Genomic DNA, 21,368 nt, shown 5'->3' on the forward strand with positions numbered 1-21,368 from the left:
ATGGTGGGACCCAGTGAGGTTCCTATCTAGACCTGCCTACCTCCTTAGGGAGGTAGAGTGGGCACGGTGCCCAGAAGCCACAACATTTTAGTTTCTTTTGGAATCAGAAGGAAAATTTAGATGAGCAAAAAGAAAAAAACTCTTACAGTCACCTTTATACCAATAAATCATAAAATAGAATTTTTAGTTTTTTCTCTTATGGAGAGAGGGTCCAGGCATAACTTGGCCCTGTGTCCCTCCAGCCCCAGGCAGAAAGCAAATCTGAGAGTACTTGATCCTCTTTCTGAAGGGTCGAGAACGACGGCTTTGAGGATGGCCTCAGACAGTCCCAGCTCGGCTTCCAGCCTTAACTCCACCCAAGCCTGGAACCTGAATTCCTCCAGCTGCGAAATGGAGAGAGGTGCTTCCGGTCCATGTGGCACTATCTAGACCAATATAGACCAGACCCCTGGGGAGGCCAGAGGAACCGCAGGGGAGATGGGGGTAGAGGTGGGAGCAGCTCAAGTCAGTGCCCAGGGCTCTGTGACCCTCACCACAGCCACAACTTCATTTAGGAAATGGGTCAAGTGGGCAGCCATGAGGCCCCCTTCCTGCTCCAATGTAGCAGGATATGCGTGTGCTGGCCTTCACACACCAGATCACAGACACACCCCAGAGAACATGTACCCCAGTTCCCTCTCACACACACAACCTGGATCCAACACAGTCTCCACTGACAGACACACCAGGGACTGGTGACTTTGGCTAGAGGGCATTTATTGCAAACAGAACATCTGAGGTATAAGAAGCTGATCCAGACCCAAACCTGCCCCTGGCTGGGGAGGGAGCAGTTTCTCCTGGCCCCACGCCAGGCCCCCGGCACTGAGGGCCCAGGCCGCCCACTGAAGACAGAAGGCTGTGACTGAGGTAGCTGCTCTTAAGCCCAAGTACAACTCCCTAGTCTTGCCCAGTTCCCACAAGATCTAGGCCTGAAGGGGGCGGTGGAGGAAAGGCAGGCAGGAGAAGCTCCAGCTTTCAGTGGTGCGTGCCTGTGTCCCTGACAAACATCCCAACCCCTCACAAAAGGCACCTTCCCGCCGGCCCATCCCAGGGGCAGCCCTGCCCTGGTGGTGCCAGAGGCAAGCATGACAGTGGGGAACGGGGCCAGCCAGGTAGTCACTGCTGCTCCAGGCAGTCCTCTGTTACCCCCTGAGCGGCCAGCTCTGCCAGAACGTTCTGCAGGTAGTTGGGGTCAGGGTAGCCATGACCTGTGACATTTCGGTCCATCTCTGTCTTGTGGTGGATCTCGTTCCACACCACTGTGTCCGTCTCGCCCGTGGTACTAGATGTCCCCACTGTGAATATGAGTCTCCTCTTCCAGGCCACCTTCAGCAGTTCCAGAACCTGGCAGTGGTGGTGGCGGCGAGTGGCAGTGTTGGAAGAGGAGGAGAGGATGGAAAAGGAGAGGAGGAAGAAAGGGAAGGTCGGTGAATATGCTGGCTGTGTCTTCTTTGGCTTTCACCCCTGGAGCAGAGGGTGGGGGCATCCACTGTCCCCCCATGTAAGACTGCTGTGGAGGTGAGGATTGCCCGGAGGTCAGGGACAGCAGCCACAAGCATCCGCCAGATAGCAGCGGTGGGCAGTGTAGCACTGGGCACTCACCTCGCATCCATACACCTGCGCTGCTAACCGTGGGCAGGACTGGGGTGTGGGGTCATTCTCTCTCCACTTTAATTCCTGCTAGAAGATCTCATCTATAGCCCCTGGGCCTGAAACCCCATCAGTGAGGGTCCTCAGCCTTGAACTCCAGCTCTGACTCCCTGGAACCCCAACTGCCACCCTAATAGCCTGGCAGGACATCCCCTGACTTGCCTGTGACTTGTCTTGCCTCCCATGTGCAGGCCTCTCACCTCAGCATGCTGCCAGCTCCTCCAGCCAAACCCCAAGCCATCTTGGTTCCGCCCCACTTCTGAAAACACCTTAGGCAAGCTCCTCCCTCCTCCTTTCTGCTCTCCACCTCTCCACCAGGCCACCTGTGGCCCTGCAGCCCAAGGGAGATTTTCAAACCCAATCAGCAGCTCTTGCTCCTGGACTGACAGAGTGCTCTTAAAAAGCTCTGTTCTAGGGGTGGAGTGGAGAACGGGATCAAAAATGGGGGGCGAGGGGGAAGTGCACTGGACTATGGTGATGGCACATGGGTGATCTGGTGATGGGAAGCCCACGGGGATTACAACTGAGATGGAAAAAGGCACAAAATGATGTAAAAATAAACTATTACTTAAAAGAAAAAGCCCTGTTCCCACAATGAGCTGCCTTCACTCCACCCACAGGCCTGGTCCTTCCTCTTTCACACCGGAGCCATTTCCATTTCCAAGTCAAAAGTTAGCTGTTTTCTCTGGAATGTTCTTCCCTGCCTTCTCAAAAGTTGGAAAGTCTTAACTCAGGTGTGAGTGCAAAGGCAGCCCCCAGCTCACCTGACTGAAAAGCACATGACCCAACCCAATAGCCAGTGAGTGCTGGGCACACCAGATCCTATTTCCTTGTATCCCCGGCACCTGAGGCTGCCTGACCCATAGAGGCCTCCAGAAGAACCGGTAATGCCCCAGTCAGTCCCCAGGGACCACCCCCCAACCCCTGCAGCAGTAAGAAGGTGCACAGGGGGAGATGTGAGTGTGGTCACCAGGTCTCCAGTGCCAGGCCAGCCGCACCCACCCTTCCGCCTGGCATTCCACTTGGCAGCCAGGTGCAGTCCCACTGGCCCAGGGGCCCTCCCCACAGTCAGCGGCCAGACCTTTACCTTGCGCCCCTGGGCATTGTCAGGAAGGTAGCACTGGCGAGGAAACCCTCTGGCGGTGAATGGCTTTCCAGGGTTGGGGTGTTCTGGGCCCTGAAGAAAGAACACAGACCTCAGGAATGAGAGTGCCAGAGAGGAACTCCCTCTGGTTCCTGAGGTGCCCTGCTAAAGCCTGGCACTAGACAGGACAGCCCTCTGTTTTGCTGAATCATATGCTCTTGCCTGGTTTCCCTATACTTCTTTCGCAGGACAGTCAAATTTAGAAAACATTCCAGATGGGAGTGAAGCCACAGGTGAGTGGAACATGGAGTTGCAAGTGGTTATGTTACAGAGATCTGGCCCTGCTGCCTAACCTAGCCCTGTATCTCTCAAGGACAGGAGTCCTCCCGACCCCGACTCTGCCCCAGGAAGCTGTCATGGGGCTGCCCACTTATCCAGCCCCTAACAAAGAGTTCTTGCCCTTAACACATAGTTCTTCCTGCTTACAAATGTGGTCTTCTGCCAAGAAGAAGTTCAGTTAGGATGTCTCCACCTCCAGGAAGCCCTCCCTTCAGGAAAGAACCGAGGGCCACCTCTCTGCCTCCACAGCTCTAAGAGATTACTCCTAGGCCCCAGCACTAGTGTCTCCTGTTTCTGGGAAACCGAGCCTAGCAGTCTGGGAATTCTCACAGGGAACAGGGTCCCTTACCTGAATGCCACTGGGAATGTTGTAAACTATGAGTATTGTTCCGCAGTCCTCATGGCCAGGGAGGGAAACTTGGAACTGGAACACATCCATCTTCCCCCTGGGTTGGGTCCCAGTTTTCTCTCCATAGATGGTTTTGCAGGCTGGACACTGCAAACTTCCATCCTGAGACAAGGCATAATGTAGACTGAGCCAGCAGTTGTGAGAGACCACGGAAGCACAACCACCTGCCTTCTAAATGGGAAAGAGGCCCACCAGGAAGTCGGTCAACTGCTGTCATCAGCAGGGACAGGGAGTGGGTCCTGTCACCACAGGAACCTCAGGCCACCTCCCCTCACAGAAATTCAATTCCAATCACTTCCTTTGAAAGGCAAGCTTTGCACTGGAAACTCATGAAGACATTTTCATTAATGGGTGAAGTAGCTAGAGACTGGTATCAGGGAGGGAAGTCAGGTTTGAGTAAATCTCTACAGAATAATCACATTTAAAATCAAACAAAACCCTCTACCAGATTACCTAGTGATGCTGGCACCCTGGCTAGTACAGGGTGGCACAGGGACACCAGTGGGGGATACAAAGCGGCCTAACAGCCTGCCGCGTGACTCCGTTCTCTGCACCCCCAGCCCTGTCCATTCTGACTAAACTCCACTGAAAGAGGAGCAGTCAGGCGTCGTATGCCACCCCAGCTGCTGACCCCCACCCGGGGGGGCAAGGGCTAGGAGCCTCTCGGGGCTGCCTCCAAGCCTGCCCCAGATCCTCACGTGGCAGCCCCCACCCTGGGCCAGTGGCATGGGCACCTTGTTCCCGCTGCAGTACATGGCCAGCAGGCAGAGCAGGTGGAAGGCATGGCTGCACCTGGCAAGGCGGCCCACGGTCACGGGACCAATGGCCTTGCTGTCAGCCACATCACTGTACCCTGACACCGCAGACAGCTTCTCCATGCAGATGATGCAGTCCTGGAGGGGACCAAACAGAGAACGCTCGTCAACGGCCGGCTGTGCCCAGCAAGACGAGTCTCCTAGGAAAAGGCCTTCGTTTGCTGAAATGCTGGAATTACAGTCAAAGTCAATTCAACAGTCAGTTCCTGAGCCTGGGAACACAGATGAGTCACAGTGAGCTGTGTCCTCCAAGGACTGAGTGAAGAGGCGTGACAGGCAGCCCTGCGTGCGGGCCACTGCCGGAGCAGCACAGACACGGGCAGCAGGGAGCAAAGCGCAGGAGGCGCCGCAGAGCTGGCTCCACAAGAGAAGGCCTGTCAGGTGGACAAGCGTGGAACAGCGCTCCAGGTAGAGGAAAGAATGTTCTGAAGCATGAAATAGTAACCTGAGGAGGAACACTGGCACCTACAGAGGGCAGGGGGGAAGGGGCATAGGAGATGAGAAGACACAGGGGAGAGGACTAGATTCTGGAAGATCTGGTCACCAGGCTCCAAAGTCAGAGTTTTAGCTTCCCTGTCAGGGGCCCACTGAGGGGCATTAAGCAGGGGGTGCCCTCACGGTCACTGCTGTTACCTGTGTAGATGCCGGCCCGGTGAGGAGCCTTTTGAGGCACAGCTGCCCAGCTGTGCTGGGTGAACACAGGGGTCCAGAGAAAGAAGCAGATTAAGTGCTATCAAGTGGGAGGACAAACAGGACTTGAGGAAGCCTGGGGGATCTGAGCATGACAGCCAAGGTTTTGTTCAAACCTCTGCCAACCAGATTTTTCTTAAGTGCTAGACTTGAACAAGAGAGACAAGTGAAGACTGCTTCTGTGCCGGCCGAATGAGCTTAACCCACCTGCTCTAGATTCTCCTGGTCTCGAGCTGGAGTAAAGTGGCCCTATAGTCCCCCACACTGGCCAGCAGCAATTCAGGTCCTACCGAAGCTGACACGACACGGGGTTCTAGCAGGTGCTATCACCACAGCAGCAAAGCACAGTTCTGCCACCTGGACAAGGTCCTTCCACTTCGACCTGCCCCAGTGTCAGCACAGGGAGGGAGGCAGGCTCTTCAGTCTCGTGTTTCCAGGACACTTGGCCTGGACAGCACAGGGTGCAGGGGAGGCAGAGGCCTGTGTGAGAGAAGCTTTGCTTGGGACCACAGCTCGCTAGCGGCAGAGTTAAGATGGGAATTGTGGGTCTCAGACGCCATGGCTGAAGCGTCTCAGCAATGCCTGCCTCCTACGGGAGACTGAGAGGTTAAACCCAAGGGTCCAGGCCTGGCGCCTGGCACTCAGCGGCACCTGGGGAAGTAGCCTTCCATCAGGACAGGTGAGTGTGCTCCTCATCTGGAGTTACCCCTCGTTTCCAAAGCAACCTACTGCCCATGACACATACCTCATCTGGGGGCGTTTTCAGCTCTTCAGTGTAGTTTTTTATCACCTGCTCTGGCTCTGGCTTTGTGGTCACTCCTAGAAGACAGAAGAACATAACTGGTGTTCCAAGGAGTACTAACTGGAGATACTGAAATCAGAGAGGAAGGAGGCCAAGGAAAGTCCAAGTTGCCACGAGAGATGTTAGAGGGTTGAGAAGGGAGGGTTAGTGTGCAAGAGATGCCAGACAAGGAATACTCCAGAGCTCTGACTGGCGAAAGCTCTCTGTGGGCCCCCCCACTGGAGGCCCATCCAGCCCAGGCCAGGAGCGCTGGGGAAGGCAAGCAGCAGTCACAGCCCCCAGGAGCCAGTGGTGGGCCCAGCCTCGTCCCTGGGCACAGTTAGTCAGGAAACTAGACCCCGGTTCCTGGGAAGACACAAAATTGTCAAACTGCAGTTTCCAAAAAGAACTATTCAGTTGCATACTCTGGCAGTGTTACTTTATTCAACTTTCATCATTCTGCACGAATGTCTCATTAAGAGAAATTTTACTAGCTGAGTGCATAGCGCTCACTGTGCCTGCTCACTGCAGAGAAAGATCACTCTGACAATGGTGGTAAACTGTAGTCTTCTCATACCTGTCCCTGGACTGTGGGTCAGTTACATGCCTCTTCCGCTCCCAGCATGAGCAACAGCTGGAAGCAGCGGAGATGTAGTAGGAAGGACTCCCTGCCTACCCTGCTCCTCTGCATACTACTCAGGCATGAATCTGGGCGGGTAGGTCCTGCACTGAACAGGCCCCACCCCAGAGAGAGCTGGGCTTTCTCCAGGAGGGGCAACAGCAGGACCAGAGGAAGGCGGCAAAACCTGTGCAGGAGCCAAGGAGAGGTCAGAGCCCAGCATGCCTGAGAAAGCCACCCTTGGAGCGCCTCATCCTGCCACAAGGTCATTGCTGACTTTCATTTTAACCCAAACTTAAAGTCACCAGCCTGCGCTGTGAGACTTCAGGCCAAAGGCTCAATGGCTGAGCTCCCTCTAGACCAGAGAAGGCCTGGAGCAGAGCAGTGGTTGGTGCTCACCGACAGCACCAAATCATGTGACCAAACCCTTCATCTAAAATGGGGAGGCCTCACACTGACCAAGGTGGTAATGGACATAAAGAAGTATCAGATGCCCCACAACACCCTCCCATATATACAAATACCCCCCCAACACCACCTCTGTACACGCACCCATTCACAAATCTACCAAATACACACGCACACACCTGTATCACACCCCGTAATAACACACATCCCCACATTCTGCCTTTACTACCCTCCCCATATACACACACACATGCCCACACTATTCCCACCTCCACACTCCCCAAATACATTCTTCTAGAACCCCAACTCTGGTCACTGTGGTGAGAAAGCCAGTGACCAGGCTAAAGCACAATGACCACTGGCACTGGGTGGCTGGGACTCTCCTCAGAATGAACAGAGATTGGAGACCACAAGTCAGTCTCCAGATGGACACCAGGCACCATCTGCTGAGGCCAGTTCCTGGCCCATCTCTGGTGAGTCCAGCTTTCTGTGAGCACTTTCCTCAAAGGGGGCCAGTCAGTGGCCATCAACCCCAGAGGGTCTGAAAGGTCAATGGGTCTCTGGTGAGCATAGGCCCCACCCCACCCCCACCCCCACCCCGGATAAGCTCAAAAGGCTCAGGTGGCTGGAGGCCGGCTCTGCCCAGAGTCCATCTCTTCCGCCCAGGCCAGGGGCTCCAAGGGCCGCCCTGACTGCTGGGGCTGGGAGGGGGTCTGGGTGGGCCTCCCTCCGGTGCAGTGACGGTGCCCATGACGAGAGCAGCCCCACCTGTGTTCGTCCTTTCCCTCCCACGCCAATCTGCTGAGTAGGAAGCACGGTGCGTGAAGAGTGACACGGGTGAGATCACAAAGCTGCCGAGCACAGGAGCTGAAACCGAAATGCAGCAGGGGCTGAGCCAAAGCTGGACTCCCGGCTCGCAGGCTGTCCGCACGATGACAGGGCACAGCTGGCTTCACAAACAGCAGTTTCAGAATGTACCACCCACAGACCCCGCCACACAGTCCTGTTAAAACTCTACATCTCCCATGGTTCTGAAACCCTTCCTCCCTGGGTGAGCAGTGACCACAAGAGACTAAGTAGCCCTACGTGGGCTAAAGGCCTTTCCTGAAGCACACATTGGTCCTAGTGGAAGAGACAGTCACCCCCTCATCCTGAGCCAGGCCTCTGCCACACCTGTGTGTTCACAAAGTCACAGAGGCCTCAAGACAAGCCCTCTCATTCCAACTGTGCCAGAAAAACAGGACCTGGTCTTACTCAGAAAGTGGATTCCCAGGGGGCCACCTCTGCTTCTGCTGCCCAGGGCAGGGAGAAGGGCCACTGAGCCAATCCCCCAGCAGGGAAAGGAAGCAGAGAAGGACCATGGGGGTCCAGAGAAGAGGCTCGATGCGGGACAGTCAGAAGCAGCAAGACTTGGAGGAGGCTTAGCAGAGGCCAGAGAGGATTTGTGAGTAGGAACTACCTTTCACGGACATTTTCCTCAATCTCTTAACTGAGCTGTGACTTTTAGAGGCCAGACAGGAGGCGGGAGGGCTGGTGGGCTGGGGTGCGCGGCTAAGACACACAGGGAGTCCAATGGCTGACATCAGAATACTCGTCATGCCTACACGGGGTGCGAGATCAGACATGCAGAGAGGGGAGAAACGTTAGCAGGAGTCATACAGCACATGACATCCACAAACCTTGGCCACATCCAGGTGGCGGCACTTGAACAGCCTCAGGACCCACCGATCTCCCACAGACTCCAACCACCAGGGGCTGTCTGGGCCCAGCCAGGCCAGTTGGACTAAGCTTCTGGTCAGGAACAGTGAAATGCCTGGCTCCTCAGAACCTTGCCCCAAGTCCTGCAAGTGTCCATATGTGCAACCCACTGGCCCACCACCCAGAGCATGTTGGCTTCAAGAGGGCAGAAGGGAGAGCCACTCAGGAGGCCCCTAAGCAGTTTCAGGGGTGTCTCCCTGTGCCAGGCACAGGAAGGAGAGCAAAAGGGGTGACATGGAAGGGCACAGCCAAGCTATGAAGACCTGGACAGGTCTCCACTCACAGCTCTAGGCCCTGCTCCCCTGACTGTACCCTCTTGACTCTGGTCACCCTGTCTCCAGCACTGTGCTATCCAGGTGCCTTCGAGGCCATCCCTGGGTTGGGCAAACAGGAATGCTGCTCCTGGGCCTGCTCCCCAAAGGTGTCTCTGCAACCACTCCTCTGGAACAGCAGAGGTCCTGGAATACACCTTCCTTCACTGATGCCTTCAGAGCAGGTTCAAGCCGCTCTGCCTTAGGGTGGGCATGTGTGCCCGCAGGGGCTGAAAGAAGCAGCAGGTAGCCACGGTGAGATGATCCATTTTCCCAGTGCCCACAGGCCATATTTCTCAGCCTGGCCAGTCCTCACCCCATGCTGCTGCCCTGGAACTTTGAGGATAATGGTTCCTTGAACACAGCAAGTAAAACTACCAGAGTTCCTCCTCCTGCTCCTTCTCCACCCTGACCAGCCTGCCCTGCTGTCCACAGCACCTACTCAAACCTCCCTGTCCCTAGTCTGGCTCGAAAGCACCTCCTCCCAAAGCTTTGTGCCATGGAGTGTGGCTTTCCAGGCAGAGTGGGCAGCGTGGGGCAGGAAGCAGCAACCCTGGCTCTATGGGGCTCTATGATCCACCCAGGACAAGCCAAGCAGAGAGCTGCCCCTTCCAAAGGTGACTAAGAAAGGGAAGGGAAGTCTAGACTTGGGGACTTGGGATCCATCTAGGCCAGAAGAACAAGGGCACTCTGATGGCAAATGTGCCCAGTCAGGGGAGAAGCACAAACCAGCCAACATCTTGGGCAACACAACCGTGCTGGACAGGGCAAGCTGTGCCTCCGAAGGCCGAGCCTTGCAGCTATCCCTAAACCCAGATGCAAGTTCCCTTGGGAATTAAGTGTCAGGAGGACAGAATGAAAAGCAGGAAAAAGGAGCAGAAAGATGGGGAGAAGGAAACAGGAAGAATTTTCCTTAGGAGAACCTGGGACTTCATGCTGACCTCCGCCCCATACCCATTTGCTCACTTCTCCAGACTCCTCCCACAAGACCCACTTCCCCGATGACCCTACCGAAAAGGCCTCATTCTTCTCCAAGCTTTTCTCCTTTATGCCTGTGATATCCTTACCCCAAGAAGAGCTCACATCTGTTTTCTGTGACTGTCACCCCCATGCCCACCCCACCGAACCCTAGGGCAGCACCTGAGCACAGTAGGTACAGACTCTCATTTTGGGGGAATGAAGATATCCCCAAGGAAGATATCCCAAGAAGCCTGCCACTGTCCATGCAACACCTGTTTCCCTGAATTCGGGGCACAGACACAGTACCTCAACTTGGAAGCGTGCAGAGAAGCAGCCAGTCTTTGGTCCTCCTTGTGGGTTCTGGATTCCTCATACCCAACACTTCTCAGAAGCAATGCTCAGTGGACAGAGTGAGAGGGGGGGCACCAAGAATGCACCATCACATCTTCCCCAGCAGCAAAGGGTAAAGAACAGCCCTCTAAACTCCTAAGACCCCCTGTCACAGTAGAGGGGCCTGTTCTCATTGCAGTAAATTCTCACTTTATCTATGAGAGCCCAAGAGCGTGAAGTCCCTGCAAGACACCTTTCTGACACTGCAGTTTGGCCTGCTGTCTAGTGCCCGGGGCTCAGATCCAAGAAGCTCCTCCTTTGGCACTGGCCTTATCAAGCTGGGTTCCAGCCAGCACAGCCCTTCCCTGCTGACACAGCTTTAACAGGTTATAGCAATGTAAAATGCAGAGCTCCCCCTCCCTTGAAGCTGAGGAACCCAGCCAAGCCTGTGGGCTGTCCCACCACCACGTCCACAAAGGAGTGAGCCAGGCCAGGCCACTGGAGGCATGGAGGTGGCGCCCCATAGACCTCCTCTGCCAGCACAGAAGGGTACACAGTCCCTCCTCAGCACAACCAGCCACTTGTAAGCCTAACAGCGAGTCCCGCCTCAGTGCAGTCATGCACTTTCTAGAAGGAACCCATGTACATCGCCCAGGTCCTGCTCCTTGAGGGGTGTCCCAGGAGCCCTAGACAACAATCCCAACACCAGGTACAACCAGAGCCCTGTGCTCAGAAGTGGCAGATGGTCATGGGCTACAGAATCTAATCTGTCTGGGCTGGGGCCAAGTTTCTGAACTTTGGGGGTCATTTTCCCCAATGAGCAAAATAGAGATTAAAATGCCCGTCTGCCTCCAGGATTGCTCTGTGAACCAAGAAAGGGACACTGAGGACAATCTGGGACACAGCCTCGAGTGTCCTCAGCCTTAAGAGCAGAGGAAAGGGAGCAAGAACTACTCAGTCCCCAGACTGTTTGAGATGTGTTTAGACGTTAATTTAAGATCTGTGGTGGAGCCCTAGTGATAAGGGTTGAGCAAAGCTGGGTCATGTGCAGGCCGGCCTGCTTCTCTATAATCTTTCTCTATCAAGACCACTGCCACACATATTAAATGCAAGCACACACATGTGTGCACATGTTTGCACCCACACACGCAGCGGTCTGACTCACCTATGTTATCTGATGCCACAACAACTAAACTAGGCAGGTACTTTCTAGTCATGTATTTGCTTACTGTTCTCTTGGCCCTAGCAGAGGCTGAGGGCTGAGCAGCTGAAGCAGGTTCCAGAGGACCTGCTGGGCAGGGTCTCCCCTGTGGGATCTCCTGGCCTCACCACCTATCTTTACCACCTCTCTGGCCCTTCCATTTCCTTCAAGGCCTCCTCTTCCCATTCCCACACTGTCCCTGTGAACACACACTCACATGGGGGAAGGCCACCCCGTTCCACCCCAGACTGCTCGTCTGAGCTGCGCACCCGAACTCTCAAGGCCTTGGGCCAGCTCTGCCTGTTGACACCTCACTCCTTCAAATGCCCACCTCCAAGACACAGAAGGGCAATGTGTGATGAGGAAAAGTCCAGATTCTGAAGCCAAATCCCAGCTCTCCAAGGACTGCTGACCCTGGAGAAATGTTGGAATTCTTTCTGCTTCAGTTTCCTCAGAGGTGAAATATAAATAAATGTTCCTCCCTCACAGAGTTGTTGCTGGAATGAAATGAGTTAACAAACATGCAAAGTCTCTAGCTATCTAGTCAGTTCTCATTACTAACGATTTATTATGGTACCACCATCGAAAATTGGATAGCCTCCTCCTACTCCTCCTATCTTCACAGGAAGCCATTCACAAAATATGAAGCTCTTCCCTCCAGTCTGCTGCCATCAGGCCTCTCTGGCTTACTTGAGAAATGAAGTCAGGCTCCATAGGCAGCTCCCTGCCTCAAGGCCTATACCTGCCCCCACCCCCGTCCTCCTGTACTCCAAAGCCACTCACCTAACACAGGAACTCTAGTTAATCTTATTCTCTCACTTCAACTAAAAATGACGAGGTTCACTAGCACTCTTTAGTCTTAACTTTCTGTGTATTTTACATTTCCCATAAGTTAAAAAGAAACCTTTCGTAGTTACTCTGGGTAACTATGAGATCACAGAGGTAATAAGGCCTCCAGCCCCACAATCTTCCCCCCTTTCCCCACCATCCTTCTGCATCATCCCCTTCCCTCTCCCCTCCTCAAGATTGTTCTGGAACAGGAGCCTACCTGCAAGGGCTTGCTGGACCCTGCTGGGCTTCGACATCTGCACGGGCACAGTGGTGGGGACACTCCCAGGGCTGCTTGAAGGGCCGCTGGGAAGGGAGGCACTTGGGAAGAAAAGAGAGCAAAGCTTAACGTGCGCAAGGCTCTCTGCGGGAACAGGAGCCAGAGAAACACCCAGTTAGGAATACACCAGAGCTGCCGAGACCCGTGAACGACTTTGCCCTCACGCCGCCCTTGTGAGCGAGAGCTTTGGCTTTTTCTGTTTTTTAAATTAAAGAGCCTGCTAAATATCCAGAAAGAGCCCAGCTGTCTGAATTTCACCACGCAGGCCCAAGCTAACCTAGAGAACCTGAACACTTCAGATGTTAACGCAGAGCCTGAGCCACCATCTAAGAAAATCCAGGGAGGAAAGTCAAACTTGCAGCCAGCACAGGGGGCTGGCAGGACAGAGATGCCTTCTGGATGGACCAGTGACAAGAAGGCACACTGTGGTGCTAGGAGTCTCGTCTTTTCACAAGTTATCAGGAATAAAACTTTGTGAGGTCAAAGAAATGTTATCCTGGGCCATCTAGGAGACTCTGAAGACAATCCTAAAAGTCTGAGTATACAAGCTCCCTTCAAATGAAGACTCTACTCCCTGCACAGAAGGGAAATGGGCAGAAACCACTCCCACCACAGTCAAGACAACATCACCAGTAACAGGACAAATCATATCAGGAACCTCAAGCAACGAAACTTCAAGGAGGACAGAGCTGTTTTTGTGGCGTCTGCCCAGACTACATAACCTTAGCTCAATCAGGAGAAAGTATCTGACAAGGAAATTAAGGCACATTTGACGAAGTAACTCTTCAAAGTATCAAAGTTAAAAAAGACACGGTACTGTTACTAATGAAGGAAAGGAGAAATGACAAGTGCAGAATGGGATTCCAGATAGGATCCCAGGACAGGAGAACAACAGCAGGGGAAATGCTGAAAGCTGGAAACCAATTAGTGAGGATCAGTTTACTAGCTTAACTAAACTGGACGCCTTGGTAATTTCCTGGCTCTGACAACTGTGGTCATGAAAGAGGTTAACATTAGAAGCTGGGGGAGGACGACATGGAAACCATATTACTTTTGCAACTCTTTAGGATACCTCAAATTAGTTTGAAAATAAAGGTTTGACTCCTACAGTGATACCATCTGCACCATTCCTTTGGTCTTAAGTCCAATTTTTAACATGGTAACAAATTCACATCCTTATGGCTTGAGAGGATTCCTGTACTGGAGAAAAATTGGCGGAGATGGCCTGAAAAACCTGCCAGCTCTCTTTTTTCTCATTCCTGTGCCTCCCCCACCCCATGCCCCCCATGGAAGCATGTCTACAACGGAGTTCCCCAAGGCGAGGGTTGGAGTACACTCATCTTTGTTCCACTGGGCCCAGCCTGGAGCCAGGAATTGGGAAAGTCCTTATGAAATGCTGGACAGCTCCGGTCCACTATGCTGACCTTACAGCTGCCAGCAACCCAACAACTTAGAGCAAATGTTTCTGGAAGCTACCCCAGATTTCTTCCCTCCCACCAACCGCAGGTCACAGATCCCATGGTGGAAACTAAAAGGACCTGAAGCAGCAACCTCATACTCAGCTGATGCTGAAGACAGGAGGGCCTTGAGCATTGCACATTCACCACTGTCTGTCTGAGTGGAAAAAGAGATTCACATATTCTCATTTATGAACTGCTCTCCCCTACAGAATAACCTGTGTGGAAGTGCTACTCAAACACGAGCTTCTTGCCCTTCTCATCTCCTCTGAACTCCGATGATGCCATGGAAGAAGGGCTGGATGTTCAGGACACCTGGGAGAAGGTTCTGGCCCCAGTACACTGCTCAATATGGAGCAACCCCGCCGATGCCTCCTGAGCCTGTTTCTCCTTTTGTTTTTGTTTTGTTTTAAGAAAGGTAAATCATCTCTAATGTTCACGCAGGGAATTCTCAGGTTCTGAAAGTAAGGTATCAGATACGGCCTATTCAAGCATCCTTCACCTCCCAAGTCAACTCATGGGGAGCATTGAACATGAGCTTTTAGCTGGGAAGTCAGGAAACTAAAACTTGACTCTACAACACTACAAAATTAATTGCTCCTCTGTGGGCTGGGCATCAGTGATCAGAGGGTCTAGGAAGTAGGGAAGAGAAATGTATCTGAGGGAAAAGGCCTAGTTTTAGGCCCACCACCAACAAGCAATGAGGCTTCCCAAAGTGCACAGGCTTGTCACAATGTTACCACAGCTCCTAAGACATATCCCAGCCCCCTCCCAAACATTGCCCTGTTGTGGTCAGGACTTTCAGGGTAGACAGAAACTCAGATATCACTGACTCCTCTCTATCATTCTCTGTGGGATTGGACTGCAGAATGTTCCCCTGTATGGGGCACTGTTTGCCCCAGAAAGTACCTTTTCTTGAGAATTCCCTATAGTCATTCATAGTTTTGGGTACCCCTCCTGCTTTCCCTGTTCCTGGGTCTACCTACTAGATCCCACTTGGCTGTCCCATCTGGGATCATCCTGGAACTCCCTACTCCTCAGATGGGATTTGACAGTCCCAGGTAAAGGGCAGAGATAGGAGGCTACAAAGTGAAGAAGTTCAAAGCCTCCCCCTCCCCCGGCACCTTCCTCCCCATAACCTCAGGATTCAGGATGGATAGCCAGCATGACCTGGAAGACTCTGAGAGCTTGTGCAGTACAAGAGAGGCCCCACTTTCTAGTGTTCTTGGGCATAGTCAAGTCCCCTTTCTGAGTTTCCATTTCTCGATCGATAAAATGAGAATAATTTCAAAAGCCCCCCAGAGTGGTTGTAAGGTTCAATGTAAAGCAGAATGGAGTGCAGGAAAGTCTGAAGAGCCAGCAGACACCATCCCACCAGGCCCTCATTAAATCCTCCAAACCACAGCAAAATGGCAGCCCAACTCCCACATCTTAGGAGAAAAGAAAGATGGAGAGGCATGAAGAGCTGACCCAAGGGATGACATAGTGGTCAGGCGGAAAGCCCACTGGAACCCAGGACCCCCATCATGATGCTGCTGGTGGAGGCAGGTGCTTTTAAAGGCAGGGAGAACAGAGCAGCAAGAACAGCTCCGGTGAAAGCACACTGGGACAGCAATTTCCTAGGTTTGTCATTAGGGGCAAGGTGCAGGTTCGTGGCAGAGCCACATGGAACTGCCACAGGCTGCTGGTCATACTCATCACCCCCTCCCCATTGTCAAAGCACCAACTGGGTTCGCACACCCTTCTATTAAAGATGACGAGAATGTGCATGACACATTTGGGGAAATTTTTCATTCAACATCATTAAACACGAGTTTTGGTGCTTAGAGGGATAGACTTCAGCTATCAGAAATTTACTTAAACCCAGCAGCTCAGCGACAGATGTCACACCTTCCCTGTGTTGTCACTGCCTACTCAGAAAGTCTCCCAGGCACAAGGAAATCAATCACCCAGGTTTTACCCAGATTGAGCAAGAAGTGATGTGAAACCACATGGGTTCCCCAAAACAACCCCACATGGGTTCCACCAATTTTTATGTCACTGGCTCACATGTTATTTCTAGTGGTTACCCGTAAACACTAAAGCACAAGGTTCCCAGACTCTCCTAGCCCCTGGCCCTGCAGGGCCCACAACTCCTGTATACAATGGTAACTTTCACCTAATGCTGCTGACTTTCACTTGGCTTCAGAAAGAAACCACAGCCCCTAGGGAGATCAAGAAGCAGAGTGTCCTCATCCTCCCAGCCCTGCTGGTTAAGAGGTCAGGGATTTATTAAGCCATGCCTGGCTCTATAACACCCATCATAGACAAGCTAAGTGGAGAGGGTCCACCACAAATGAGACATGGAGAACCCTGTTTTTCAAAGCCAGGATAGGCCCATGCAAGTGAATTACACCCCTCCCAGCTCCTGAAAAGCTGGAGGAGAACAAGATGAACAACCACCTCAGGAAGCAGGCCCCTTTGAGGCTGTTTCAACTAACAGAGCCGGCTGGCCTGGTTCCCCTAGCTCATAACGCAGGGCGAGCAGCAACATGCACAGGCAAGAAGGTAGGAATGGCTGCCCAGCCTCCCTCCCCCCTTCCTGCAACTTGCCTGGCCTGTGCCCCAAGGCCCACATCAGCAGTCTCTTGGGCCCACAGGCTGGGAAAGGGGGACCCCAGGGGAATATCCAAGAGACTAATGGGAGCCTTGTATTAGAAAAAAGAAACAAAGCCCACTAAGTTATCTGGCTCCATCCTAGTTCTCAGTTCCAGAACTTCCTGAAAATCTGCCTCAAGATCCTTTGCAAGAACTGAAGTCCATGAGGCCAGGTGATACAGACTGAATATAAGCTCCAGTCCTGTTGATAACCATTCTGGGCAGAAAGAAATAGCACATTTTTCTCTGAGAGACTGGCCTAAAGATTGGAGAGGACTGGACAGAGTCCTGCTTACTTATGCCTTGCCAAAAGTCTACAGCATGCCAACAGGGAATCTCCATATACTCTCAATTCCCAGAAAGATCTCAGATCCACCTGCCCCAATTCCCAGAAGAGGCCCTGACCAGTCTAGAGTCCTTCATCCTCCTGTCTATATGACTCCTCCCTCAGCACACTCCCTCCCTCTTCTCACTTGCCTTCAAAAGAGCTTCAGGAACTCCCATGCGTTTTGGGTTGAATCCCAGATCTGCCACTTGACTGTTGCCAGCCTCATCAGCCTCAGTGAGCTTACCTGTAAGTTGAGGAAACCACCTACCATGTGGTTGTTATGAGGCTTAATGAACTCACTTAGGCAGGCTGCTCAACAAGGGCTAGCTGTAACGTGTGCCCAGTGAATGGCAGTTCTGCTAATAGGTCATCTAGAAGCTGACAGGTGCTCTGAAACCTACCTTGGAAAAAATAACTAGAGGCCCAAGAAGCTACCAAGGAAGTCTCAGTCACCTTGGGAATCTTCAGCCCTTAATGTGGCCAAGTGGGCAGGGATGATGCTAATGAACAAGGTGGCACTAAGATGCTAACTCACCAACCCAAACTAAGTGACTCCAGGGAACAGGGCAACCATAGGCCTACCTGTCCAGTCACTACCTGCCCAGGTATCCCTCTCCCAGAAGCAGCCCCCAGTCCAGCGTACAGTCTGAATTTCCAAGTGTTACCCAAGCCACTCTGCATGTCAGCGGCGGGTCTCCAAGAACTCACAAGTCCCCACTCACATGCCAGTCTCACTTTTGAGTGTCACCCACTCTGGACAAGCCCTATTCATCATCTCTCTTATCGCTCTGAGACACTGGACTAGACCATGCCACCCAGCACACCCAGCCTTCTAGGCTCTCCCAACCAACCTCTAAGCACCAAACTGGGCTCACATCCGTCCCCTAGACAAGACCACAAGGGCTCAAGAGAAGGACTGAATCTTCTTAGTGCTTAGTACACAGGAGGAGTCTGCCAAATGTTGCTAGGTACGTGGCACCAGGTATGTGGCACACCCACACAGCCAAAGGTTTGTAACTTTGCTCTATACATTCTGTCCCCCTAAGTAATAAAAAGATTACTGTTTTTAACCTATGTGGCATCTGTTGGCACTCAGTACCACATCTGGTGGGGCCATAAGGCTGTCTGACACCCCAGCATCATGTGGCACAAGCGATTGAGACAATACAGCAGAATAACCAAAGGGCAGGTGCCAGGCCTGCAGGTATGTGGGTGAGGCCTCCAGCTACATAAAAGCAGAAACCCAGGGCTGCTGACAAAACCACCCTCAATCACACACAAGATACCTGGCTCCACCGGCAGTGGACGATCCTGGGGGTAGGTGCTGCAGTCCCAGATGGGAGAGGCTGGAGTGGTAGAGGGGCTGGTTCCCCAACGAGGGCGGTGCCCCACCCCAGGGGTTGGTGGTGTTCAGCCTGGGAGCAGACCTCGCCCCAGAAAGTGAGGGCTTGTTGTACGGGGCGAAGGCCTGGTGGGCCCCAAAGACAATGGTGGTCCTGTGGGGGGGCTGAGGGACAGGGTATGCAGGGAGGTTGGTCATGGAGTGGCGGTAGCGACCTGACACAGGGCCAGTTCCGCTGCCGCTGAGGCACTGGTGGCAAGAGCAGGCGACTCCCATGTGGCCCGGCGGAGCAATGACGGTGGTCACCGGATAAGGGGGTCCTGCCTGGCGCCGAACTCTACGGCAGAAACTGGAAGTCTTGTTGGTCTGCGTGTGGGTGGTGTAGTTGACAGTGTAGTTGTACCCAAGGGGAGCCAAGTCCACGAGCTGGTTACCCCGGGCCACCTGCTGCTCCAGATAGTCACAGACACTGGCTTCGTAGGCCGTCCAGGAGCCGTCATCACTCAGCCACTCCCAGGTGATCCCCAGGCCTGGGGCTGAATGCTGGGGGAACAGGTGCCTCCTCACAGCCCGCATGGTACCTGAGTACAGGAGTATAACACATAAATGGTTAATCTGCCAGTCTCCTCAGTTTAAAAATTCCTTTATGCACAACCAAAATAAACCAGTGTGATCACAGTGGATATAGGATCACACTGCTATCTGACCTATACAGTGGCTTTGGTGTTCTTTCCTAACTGTGAATGAAAGGGAAAGAGTTCTCTCTAGGTAAAGAAACTTCAGCCTAAAGGGACCAAGGAGCAAAAGGGATCAGGGCACCTCAGCAGAAATACAGTACAAAGAATAGCTGAGTTTCAAACTGGATCAGGCTTTTCAAAATCTTTCTAATGATAAACCAATGTTAGATTCACTTAAAAACAATGAAAATAAGAAAGTAAAAAGAAAATGAAACCACTCATATTGCAACCACCAAGAGGAAAGCACGACACTGGCATGCAACAGTCTCCCCCGTCTTCCAGTCTTGTGAGTTCAGTTATCTGACAGTAGACTGAAAAAGGGTCCTGCTACTCTCACGTTCTTGCCAGGAGCACTTCTTATCTCAAAATTTCATAAAATGCATTATTAATGGTTACTTAATTCTCTCATATGACTATACCATTCGCTCTGACTTCTTAAGTAGCAACTACTGGCAATCACCATGTGGTTAGCTTATATTTTTAAATAGCCAAACCTGAAGATTAAGAAAAATCTATTTGCACCAGGTTCCTAAGAGCACTTGCTGGAAGACAATTACTGCAATTACCTTCTACTAGTCTCAAGGTCTCAGCCCTTGCCTCCATCCACAGAAGCCACGGGGTAACTTTTAATCCCCTAATCAGATTCAGATTCTGACATCTTTGCTCAAATCCTCCTGCTCAACCTGCCCTCCCCCCCCCCTCCTCTCCAGTCTCACCTTCCTGGTGAAGTGGTCACCTGACCTCAAATTTCACATGGACCCTCCCCACACTTCCTGCTTCCTCTCCCTGAGCTGAGCACTGTTGCCATCTAATACACACACAGTTCCAAGTCACTTGTCTGATCGACTTCATCCCAGTGGACTAAAACATCACGAAGGCAGGGACCTTTATCTGCGAGCAAATGACTGGGAGCTTTCATCTTCACACACCCAGGGAGTGTGCTCACAGGGATGAGAGCAGGGAGACACTCTGGGCCATCACCCTTTGTTGCAGAGCTAGCCTGGTGCGCTGTAGGATCATTTAGCGGCATCCCTGGTCACAGTGACTAGATGCCAATGGTAACCTTCCTTCGCCAAGTCATGATGATCAAAAATATCTCCAAACATAACCAAATGTTCTGGGGGACAAAATCCTCCCAGTTGAGAACCACTGGGTTAGAGGGGCAAGGCACAGCTTTGGGAGGAAGCTGGTGGCTGGCCCCATTCTCAAAAATCCAAGGATGAGTGCAATGAAGAAAGTAAAATTTGCCTGTGTCGCAGAGCTACTGAAGTGCAACCAGAACTTATCACTTGCAGGATGTACCACCTGCATGAAAACTTACCTACCAGAAGAACTCCTGGAACTCTGCAGGTGGAGGCAGGCTCTTTTGGTTTGGGAGACCCGGGGGAAAGGGCAGGGAAGGACCTTGTGTTGTGGTCCATGGAGCTTTCTATGCAAAGAGGTTTACTTCACACTATATGGTACAGCACCCACGGCCTGATCATGAGTGTGTCTCAGGATGGAGTTCTATTTTATATCCCCAACATGATACATACTGGAGGCAGAAAGCATCTTACCAGTGTCCTGGCGGAACTGAGTCCAGCTGGGAAGGTCAATGATATAAGGGGCCAGGGACGGGTCAGCCTGGCCCAAAGGGATGCTATGGGCCAGGCTTCCTAGCCCAAAACGCTGGCCCTTCTGCTGGACAAATTGCTGTTCAATATAGCTGCAGACAGTGGCACTGTAGGGGTGCCAGGTACCCAGTCCATCCTGCCATTCCCACACAGCCACTGCCACGGGGTTGGTGTACACTTGAGGCAGGGAAGGACTAGGGGCCATGGCCATCTTCTCCAGAACTTCCTCTACTTCCCCAAATGCCTCAGACCACTCTGGCCTGGAGTGTCAGGTTCATTGCCCAGCACATGTAGCAGACCTGTAAATAGGACAAACAAGCAGTTATCAACCACACAGCAGTCCACCAGAAGCAGTCTTAGTGCAGGGGGGGAAAGCAAGCATTTCCACATTTCACCTTATACTCTGAGGGTATCGTGAATCAAGTACCTGATTCTGCCTCTCTGCTCAGTTAGGAAGCATTCAGTCAATCAAACAGCCTACCTCCTTACAAATATTCTAGAAGATACAGTGAATTTTGAGTGCTAATTACCAGCCCAGCTTCTACCTTCTTACCCATCATTCTGTGACCAAGGACTTAACAAATCCTTCTATACTGTATGTATGAGTTACCCCAAATCCTTCGGGGATGAGGCCATGATGATCCCTTATATCTTTCAGGTTTCTAAGGTTTCCAAAGCAGGTCTGTCTGTGAGACACTAACAATACCCAATATGCTATACCTCTGGGGGTAGGAGAGAGTATGTTTCAGAAA

General features: G+C 52.4%; 1 protein-coding gene across 3 annotated transcripts; it reads right to left on the bottom strand.

Moving 5' to 3' along the window:
• Positions 1–740: 740 nt before the first annotated feature.
• Positions 741–20,915, bottom strand: DTX2 (deltex 2, E3 ubiquitin ligase). Of its 3 annotated transcripts, XM_012729118.1 has the most exons (9): positions 20,560–20,915; positions 18,211–18,847; positions 12,443–12,543; positions 8,294–8,434; positions 5,772–5,845; positions 4,256–4,414; positions 3,462–3,623; positions 2,777–2,866; positions 741–1,383 (listed from the first exon to the last, which is right to left on the bottom strand). In XM_012729118.1, the coding sequence occupies exons 1-9, from the start codon at positions 20,825–20,827 to the stop codon at positions 1,156–1,158; spliced, it is 1,860 nt and encodes a 619-aa protein (XP_012584572.1). In that variant the 5' UTR covers positions 20,828–20,915; the 3' UTR covers positions 741–1,155. The 3 variants fall into 3 exon arrangements, with proteins under 3 accessions (XP_012584572.1, XP_012584573.1, XP_012584575.1); XM_012729119.1 differs by lacking the exon at positions 8,294–8,434; XM_012729121.1 differs by lacking the exons at positions 8,294–8,434; positions 12,443–12,543 and having other exon boundaries at positions 18,482–18,847.
• Positions 20,916–21,368: the final 453 nt, after the last annotated feature.

The sequence above is a fragment of the Condylura cristata genome, unplaced genomic scaffold (genome assembly GCF_000260355.1).
Source record: "Condylura cristata isolate star-nosed mole 26May11 unplaced genomic scaffold, ConCri1.0 scaffold00024, whole genome shotgun sequence".
Lineage (NCBI taxonomy): Eukaryota > Metazoa > Chordata > Mammalia > Eulipotyphla > Talpidae > Condylura > Condylura cristata.

What these genes read in the sequence shown, in the direction of transcription:
- DTX2 (XM_012729118.1), bottom strand. Translation starts at nt 20,827, where the DNA reads ATGGCCATGGCCCCTAGTCCTTCCCTGCCTCAAGTGTACACCAACCCC. An exon ending in TGAAAACGCCCCCAGATGAG is followed by an intron (nt 4,415 to 5,771) that starts GTATGTGTCATG and finishes GGTCCCCTCCAG; the next exon opens with GACTGCATCATCTGCATGGA. An exon ending in ACAATGCCCAGGGGCGCAAG is followed by an intron (nt 1,384 to 2,776) that starts GTAAAGGTCTGG and finishes CACCACTGCCAG; the next exon opens with GTTCTGGAACTGCTGAAGGT.